This window comes from Limanda limanda, chromosome 9 (assembly GCF_963576545.1).
Source record: "Limanda limanda chromosome 9, fLimLim1.1, whole genome shotgun sequence".
Taxonomy (NCBI): domain Eukaryota; kingdom Metazoa; phylum Chordata; class Actinopteri; order Pleuronectiformes; family Pleuronectidae; genus Limanda; species Limanda limanda.
In genome coordinates this window covers 5,759,616-5,769,140 of record NC_083644.1, presented here as the reverse complement: position 1 = coordinate 5,769,140, position 9,525 = coordinate 5,759,616, and the positions used below count along the sequence as shown (strand labels likewise).

At 37.1% G+C, this 9,525-nt stretch overlaps 1 protein-coding gene across 1 annotated transcript in view; it reads right to left on the bottom strand.

The window, feature by feature from the left end:
- Positions 1–1,724: 1,724 nt before the first annotated feature.
- Positions 1,725–9,525, bottom strand: part of LOC133011045 (fibronectin type III domain-containing protein 7-like) — a 12,322-nt gene continuing 4,521 nt past the window's right edge. The window contains exons 6-13 of the mRNA XM_061078726.1: positions 9,037–9,300; positions 7,863–8,117; positions 7,513–7,770; positions 5,839–6,093; positions 4,846–5,100; positions 2,824–3,084; positions 1,849–1,878; positions 1,725–1,756 (exon numbers count right to left, since the gene is read on the bottom strand). Coding sequence (XP_060934709.1) covers positions 1,725–1,756; positions 1,849–1,878; positions 2,824–3,084; positions 4,846–5,100; positions 5,839–6,093; positions 7,513–7,770; positions 7,863–8,117; positions 9,037–9,300 — 1,610 coding nt within the window. The remainder of the gene's footprint in view (positions 1,757–1,848; positions 1,879–2,823; positions 3,085–4,845; positions 5,101–5,838; positions 6,094–7,512; positions 7,771–7,862; positions 8,118–9,036; positions 9,301–9,525) is intronic.

The following is a 9,525-nucleotide window of genomic DNA, read 5'->3' as shown; positions in this document are numbered from 1 at the left end:
CAGGAAAAGCAGTAAAGATAATGGAGCGATCATTGGTGTGTAATCACCTGACAGGAAAAAGAACTTGCTTTCTGCATCCTCGTCACTAGGGGGCACTACATCTTTCACACTGTTCCTGTAGAGGGGGAAATCCTCTGAAACAATCAAACACATTTTAATTGTCAAGGATTCAGTTGATGGAAGCACAGTGGCACGGTGGCACAGTGGTTAGCGGGGTAGTCCCGCAGCAATAAGGTTCTCAGTTTGAATTCCGGTTTGGTCGGGGACTGATCTGTGTGGATAAGAACTTTAAGGGGAATGCATTAATGGATGGATGAGTGGATGGAAAGATGAGAAGATGAGTGAGGTTGGTTCAAGAGATAAGATGACCTGACTGATTCTATATTGCGATATCTAACACATCCCATACTTGATGGATTGTTCAGTTCATAGTTGTGCTCTGAATAAACGTTATCCTTTATCCATTTTGCGTCCTTTTTTGTTATTTGTTTAATGCTGGTGAAACAAAATACAGTTTCCACAGAGGGAATCTTCACAGTATGTACGTCCACAACTTCAAATGATTGGGAAAGTGAGAGGAGGCGTCTCATCAGATTCATTATATAACAGTAAGAATCATCACAATTGGGATGTGGTGCTAACTTGCTGCTGCAGACAGAAAAGGTGTGAAAGGCTAAATTACAGATATATTTATTACTTGAACAAATAGCTGGTAAGTGTGTACAGGCCTTGATCCTTCACAAGATAAAATCTGTTTTGTTATCTAACTGTCTCTTCAAAATCCGGAAAACAAAAACAAACCAAATATGCAAGAATCCCATTAATAAACACTGTGACTGAATTCAGCTCTTGTTTCTCATTTTATCAAATTCATATCCACGTGCAAAATAAACCACAAAATACACACTTGATGCTGGGAATAATTTTATTAGTAGAAACACGCATCAGGGTTAAACAACCACAGAGACACATGTTTGTTCATCCTGTCACCGGTGGTCAGGAGGTTTCTAGCTTAGGGTTGTAGCTAAGATTTCAATTTGGTCAATTCTCAAATTCATACTTCTTTAAAAAAAGTTTTATATTAGATTTAAAATGTCGGTTGAGAAAATGTTAATGTTCAATTAGATAATTTATTTGATGCTTTGGGGATAAAATCGAACTATCTAACCCTAACCCTCTTCATCAGGACAGAATGCAAATTTAGTTTTGTTTCTTTGTGGATACAAATTTTTATGATAAGAAGATTGTTTCACTTTTGTCAACCTTCTTTCACCGCACATATTAAAGTGTACTTCTGTTGTTTCATTCAGTTCATCATCACTTTGTATCTTGGAGAACAGATTATAAATGTTTATTCTGGAATAACAGTTGTTCTTCTATTTATTTTTCAGCCTGGCGCCATCATGAGGAGCGAGGATGACGCTGGAGGAAGAGGAGGATGAAGAAGATGAAGGTGAGATGTCTGCGTGTCGAGGCTGTAAAGACAAAACAACAAATATTACTTGAAGTCTGCTGCAATTTTGCATTTTATCTATCTATCACCTTTAATGTTTTTGTTTTTTAAGATGCTCAGAAAAAAGGCAAGTATTAAAAAAACACGGGCATGGGGACGTGAAGTTTCATTGACTTTAACCTTTTTCTCTTCAGTCAACAACTGTTCTCATATTCTGCATGTTTCCATTTCTCATAAGAGGAAGAGTATTTTCCTATCCACTCACCATGTGCTAGTCCAGACTTCTCTTCCCTCTGTAAAGCACTGCACAGATTGAAGCGGTATTAGAAACAAAAAGCACGATAATGTGATGTAAACCTCAAAATAATCAAAGTTCAAAGTAGTAAAGTACTCACATGAGCCGATGTTGTTGTCTGAGCAAGTTACTACAAGAGAAAACAACAACAACAATTCAGAACAAATGTTTTATCCTTACTTTCTATATAAACAATATTAAAGGTTCATTACTGTGTTATCTAAAAATGTCCCAGAATTCTTGTTACTGCTGTCGTTATTCATATTCATACCTCTACATATATCATATCATACTGTCTGTATATTCTTGTTTACATAAGTCTATATGCACATATTTATACTTGTGTACATGTTATAATTACTATTATTATATCACCATTATTATTATATATACTGTTGCTGCCATTACCATATACTGCTTTTATATTGGTATAATTACTATCATATATAAATATATATTATGTTATATTACATACTATATATACTGTACTATTCTTATGTACTGTCTAACAATAACATTACCATCATATCATCAGTACTATTACCATCATCTTGCCACTGCACCTTATCTACCTATTTTATTGTATTTTATCTTGTGCTTCTGTTTTTTTATTCTTTCTATTTTAATTTTATTCTATTGTATTGTATTGTATTTTATTGTATTCAAATATACCGGCTGCTATGACAACTTAATTTCCCTTCGGGGATGAATAAAGTACTCTATCTATCTATCTATCTATCTATCTATCTATCTATCTATCTATCTATCTATCTATCTATCTATCTATCTATCTATCTATCTATCTATCTATCTATCTATCTATCTATCTATCTATCTATCTATCTATCTATCTATCTATCTATCTATCTATCTATCTATCTATCTATCTATCTATCTATCTATCTATCTATCTAAGTTATAACTGTTATAATTGTTGTCATGTTATAATTACCTATTAAGTCAATTAAATTAAAACTTCCAACTGTGTGTTGATGCTTGACATTGAGATCTTACCTAAAAACTTAAAAGGTGCAAACATGTGTCTCGTAACGTGATGTCACTGTGAGCCTCATACCTGAGTAAATTCTCTGAGCACAGAACAGCACTCTGCTGCCCCCTGGTGACAGTGGAGCCACCACCACATGGTACACGTCTCCACACTGGACGTTGCCAACATCACAGCTGTTCTCCCCAGGTGAGGCCGAGCAGGTGTAGTTGTTGCTGGCTCCCACCAGCTCTGCCTCATGGCTGTGGCCGCTGCCTGAGCTGCGCCAGTACAAGCGCATCGAGTTCCCTGCCGTCCTGTAGAGCCTGACCCCCGAGGGACAGCAGGCACCTGGGGGACAGAGAGAGAGAGACGATTTTTAAATACCTACTTTATTCAGTTTTACAGAACAAGAGTAGGGCAATCAATTATTCCTTTCCAGCAAATAAATAGAGATTAACAATTGTAAACAAACAACATTAAAATAAATTATAAAATATGGCTAAAATGCAATTCATTTTCTTTTACAGTGCAGATCGCTTCTTTGACACACCATACATCCTTAAATGTTTCGAGATTTTGCATTAGCTCATAAAACCTGAAATCAACCACAACTCTGGCTTTTACCAGAGCAGGAAACAGAGCAATGACATTAGTCCCTGGTTGTTGCTCGACCTTAAATCTCCTAGTAATGTAAATAGCCATCTTGGCTTGACCTAGGACGAAGTTCAAAATTTTACATACATTTTGTCTTTTCTTAACATGCTTAAAACCAAAGACAAACGTCTCAGTGGAGAAATCTTCACTAAATGCACCAAACACATCCTTCAGCATGCAAAACAAAGGTTCTAACCTTAACCAAAGTGTAAAAGCATGAAAGGGACAGAGAGAGAGAGAGAGGAAGTCCCTGGTGTGTTGACGCCTTGTTGTCTCACACAGGATGTCAGTGAACACCTGACACACATATCATGTTTGAAATGATATTTGTGATGATACAATGATACAATAATATTGTCTTTTGCACACTCTGTCTACATATTCTTACACTCATAGTATATTATACTATCTATTGTATAGTCAAATACTTATATTTATACCTCTACTATATATCATATCATACTATATCATACTCTCTGTATATTCTTTGTATATATAAGTCTATATACACATCTTTTTTACATGTGTACATGTTATTATTATTATAATTATATTTACTATTATTATTATATATACTGTTGCTGCTGCCATTATTACTATATACTGCTATTATATTGGTATAATTACTATCATATATAAATATATATTATGTGATATTATATACTATATATACTGTACTATTTTTAAATACTGTGTAACAATAACATTACCATCATATCATCAGTACTTTTACCATCATCTTGCCACTGCACCTTATCTACCTATTTATCTTGTGTTTCTGTTTTTATTCTTTCTACCTCAATATTTTTTATTTTATTCTATTGTATTGTATTTTATTGTATTCAAATATACCGGCTGCTATGACGACTTAATTTCCCTTTGGGGATGAATAAAGTACTCTATCTATCTACCTATCTATCTATCTATCTATCTATCTATCTATCTATCTATCTATCTATCTATCTATCTATCTATCTATCTATCTATCTATCTATCTATCTATCTATCTATCTATCTATCTATCTATCTATCTATCTATCTATCTATCTATCTATCTATCTATCTATCTATTATCTATCTATCTATCTATCTATCTATCTATCTATCTATCTATCTATCTATCTATCTATCTATCTATCTATCTATCTATCTATCTATCTATCTATTATCTATCTATCTATCTATCTATCTATCTATCTATCTATCTATCTATCTATCTATCTATCTATCTATCTATCTATCTATCTATCTATCTATCTATCTATCTATCTATCTATCTATCTATCTATCTATCTATCTATCTATCTATCTATCTATCTATCTATCTATCTATCTATCTATCTATCTATCTATCTATCTATCTATCTATCTATCTATCTATCTATCTATCTATCTATCTATCTATCTATCTAAATGATTTAAATCTTCTCATTGGTTGAAAACCTCCTGACTCACTGGAGGAGAAGCCCTGGTAGGTGCAGTTGGCCTGGCGCCCGCTGTGGCTGAACGCCTCCATGGTGACGGTGTAGTTGGTGCCGCAGGTGATGCATCCCATGAGGCAGTGCGAGTCCTGTGTGTGGCAGCGGGCGTGACCTTTGGGCGAGGTCAGAGAGGTGATGAAGGACTGAGCCCCTTTGGCGTGAGACCAGGACACGTTGCTCATGGACTGGGTCACCTGGGCCACCGTCAGGTTCACCGGGCAACAAGGGTCTGTAACAGAAGAAGAAGAAGGTGGATGATGATGAGGGTGTTGATGAGGGTGTAACTCTGTCTCTAAATCTGCTTCAGAACAAATATATATAAATCATAAAGAGTGACTTTAAAGAATGAGAGCAAAGAGAAAAATAAAGTGATTAATATGAATGTATGCTTTTTATGTTCTCATACAACCTGACTAGAAACATCAACAAGGATGAAGATGAGTGTTATTATACATGTTGAGCTTAAATAAAGTCCTTTGTTTACCCGACCACAGGGGGTACAAATATCCAAATACTATAAAAAGACTTCAGAGCACATTAATATCAATGTACAGATAATATCTTTGTATTAGGGGTCACTCCTAGTGGATGTGCAGGGTCATAACCTGTTGACCATAGCACATATCATGTATTTTCTAGGGCTGGGCAAGCTAACTCGTTTTAAACGAGTTAACTCAAGTGATGAGTTAACTCGATTGTTTATCCGCCAATTATTTTCTTTTTTCCTGTTCTGCAGCAGTCAGCAACAGACTTTCACAAAATAAAAGCCTGACTTTCACAATAAAACAATAAATAATCAAACCTGAGTTAATGCGAGATCAAATAATTAATCGAGTTAACTCATCACTTGAGTTAACTAGATTCAAACGAGTTAACTTGCCCAGCCCTAGTATTTTCTATTAATTCTTACATCGCACTGATCTGATAATCCCTATTGTGCAGTAACTGTATGAATCCGACCTCTCACCTGTCTCCAGGGTTTCAGAGTAGCTGGGTAAACTCCGCCCTGCGACGCTGTGGGCGGTGACACTGACTTCAAACGTGCAGCCACAGGGAAGGTCACCGAGGTCACAGCTGCTTCCTGTGGTGGTGCAGGTGCGGGCGCCGTCGTCTGCCACCGCGCTGACGGTGTAATTCACGGCTCTGTTGTTCGCTGTCCAGCTGACACCGACGCAGGAGGAGTTTCTCACGTTCAGCATCGTGTTCATGGGCATGCAAGGAGCTGGGGGGGGGGAGAGGAGAAGTTCACAGAGGAGGAAAAGTAAATATGTTGTGCTTTGTATTGTCTTGTTATATAAGGTCATGAAAGATGTGTATTGTAATGTTTGTGATAAAACAAAGACATGTTAATATAAACCGTATTGATATTATACATCATTTTATACAATAATATTGTCTTTTGCACACTCTGTCTACATATTCTTACACTCATAGTATATTATATTATCTATTGTATAGTCAAATACTTATATTTATACCTCTACTATATATCATATAATATTATATTATACTCTTTGTATATTTTTTGTATATATAAGTCTATATACACATATTTATACATGTGTACATGTTATTATTATTATTATTATTATTATTATATTTACTGTTATTATTATATATACTGTTGCTGCCATTATTACTATATAGTGCTATTATATTGGTATAATTACTATCATATATAAATATATATTATGTTATATTATATACTATATATACTGTACTATTTTTATATACTGTCTAACAATAACATTACCATCATATCATCAGTACTATTACCATCATCTTGCCACTGCACCTTATCTACCTATTTATCTTGTGTTTCTGTTTTTATTCTTTCTACCTCAATATTTTTTATTTTATTCTATTGTATTGTATTTTATTGTATTCAAATATACCGGCTGCTATGACGACTTAATTTCCCTTCGGGGATGAATAAAGTAATCTATCTATCTATCTATCTATCTATCTATCTATCTATCTATCTATCTATCTATCTATCTATCTATCTATCTATCTATCTATCTATCTATCTATCTATCTATCTATCTATCTATCTATCTATCTATCTATCTATCTATCTATCTATCTATCTATCTATCTATCTATCTATCTATCTATCTATCCATCCATCCATCCATCCATCCATCCATCCATCCATCCATCCATCCATCCATCCATCCATCCATCCATCCATCCTTCTATCTATCTATCTATCTATCTATCTATCTATCTATCTATCTATCTATCTATCTATCTATCTATCTATCTATCTATCTATCTATCTATCTATCTATCTATCTATCTATCTATCTATCTATCTATCTATCTATCTATCTATCTATCTATCTATCTATCTATCTATCTATCTATCCATCCATCCATCCATCCATCCATCCATCCATCCATCCATCCATCCATCCATCCATCCATCCATCCATCCATCCATCCATCCATCCATCCATCCATCCATCCATCTATCCATCTATCTATCTATCTATCTATCTATCTATCTATCTATCTATCTATCTATCTATCTATCTATCTATCTATCTATCTATCTATCTATGTACTGATTTACTGATTTTAGGCACTGTTACTTATAGTTTAAATTGTAACTGGGTGTTTGCTGGACGTTCTCCACCTGTGTCCTTGGTGTGAGCTTTGCATCCCCGGTTGCAGCCGCTGATGTCGTTGCAGGGGGTCACCACCACGCTGTAGGCCGTGTCACAGCGGAGGTCGGAGAGGGCGCACACCGGCGCCGTGTCGTTGCACAGGATGACCTCTGAACTGTCCACGGCCCGGGTCTGGTACAGCTCCGCCCCCCGAGACGCTGTCCACATGATCTCCAGAGTGTCTGTGCTCACCGCAGAGACGGACACGCCCTCTGGACAACAGGGCACTGCAGGACACAGGGGATTTGCAGGTAAACACACATGAAACATTTGATGAAGATGATGATGATGAAGACATGTCACCTCTGCTGCTACTTACAGGTGGTGTAGTTGAACCTGTCTCCTGGAGGACTGGTGCCGGCCTGGTTGAAGGAGTGCACAGACACCAGGTAGGTGTAGCCACACTGGCAGTGGAAGGTGCAGTTGCTGCTGCTGGTGTTGCAGATCTCCTCCCCCCCCTCGCCTCTCTTGATGAAGGCCATGTAGCCGTCAGCGTGAGGCACCGTGTTCCAGGTCAGAGAGCAGTTTCCTTCAGTCGCCTCCTCGAGGGCCAAATCCTCCGGTGGACAGGGGACTGAGAGCACAGGACAGCAGGGACATCAGGCTCCATCACGTCTTTACAGTTTCATATAAGATGTGTAAGTGTCTAGAACATCTCAATGTTCTAGATTTTATGTTTTATTCTTGACTTGTCTGCTGCTTCCTGAAGTGGGATCAATAGAGGTTTATCTTATCTGATCTTATTTTATGTTATCTGATCTTATCTTATCTTATCTTATCTTATATTTTCTTATCTTATCTTATCTTTAACATAACAATGAGGATGTATGTTCACAGAATGTTTGTCATTTCTCACCATAATCACAAACTCTGGATTACTGGTACATTTCTACATTTAGTCTAGTGCATGTGATCAAAATATTTATTATAGCTTTAATTAATTAATTAATTAATTAATTAATTAATAGTCTGTTTGTTGGTTGTTTGGTTGGATTTTGAACAAGATGACACAAAAACTATTGGACAGGTTATTACAGAACTTAGTGGAAGGATTGTGGTTCGGCTCAGGAAAGAAGTGATAACATTTTGGTTTGGGTCCTGGGGATTAACATTATAGTAACGTTTTCAACAATTTCCAGGGAATAAACCATGTATCTTGATGAAAAGATGCAGGTATATTAAGGGGAATTATATCTATGAATGTGTTCACTTTGGTGCAGCTTGATCGAACATGAAGGGACTGTTGGGCTCTTCTATTGTAATTAAACCTGGACTTGTATTGTACACAGTTGCCTTCATACTCAGTCGTGCCAGGAGTCCAAACAGACTAGTTCTCAACACTGATATAACCTTTGTAAAAACTGAATCTATTTGTATTGTGTCTATTGTCTCTTGTCATCTCCCAACTGATCTGACTTCTGCGTTGTGCAAAAGTCCAAATCCAGGTAGAAAAGCAAATATTCTCCCGAACTGTGTGAATCTCTGCTGCTCACAGGTGATGAAGACCTCGGGGTGGGACGGGGGGCTGGACCCGCCCTCGTTGGAGGCGGTGACCTGGATGGTGTGGACCTGTCCACAGCTCACTGGAGACAGGATGCAGGAGCTGGATGTGGAGTTACACGTGAGGTTCTGGTCGCTCGTCACCAGATACTCAACGGGTCCGTGGACCTCGGGACCGACCGCCCAGGACACAGAGAGCTCGGCCACAGCGTTACCCGTCACCATGGAGACGTTGACAGCAGAGGGGGTGGGAGGTCCTGTTAAAGGACATAAGACAGTGATGCTGTAAGAACACACAGGTTCACACACTGAGCTAGTTAAAACATGGAGATATTTGATACCACTGTGCATCTAAACACTGGTGTAATTGGTTTAAATACAATGTTAGTCTTTCCTCATTTATTCAATGTTGAAAACCTCACAACTTTCCTGGGTTGTGAAATGTGAAAAGCGGTAGATACTTATATTTGTATTAGCTGACA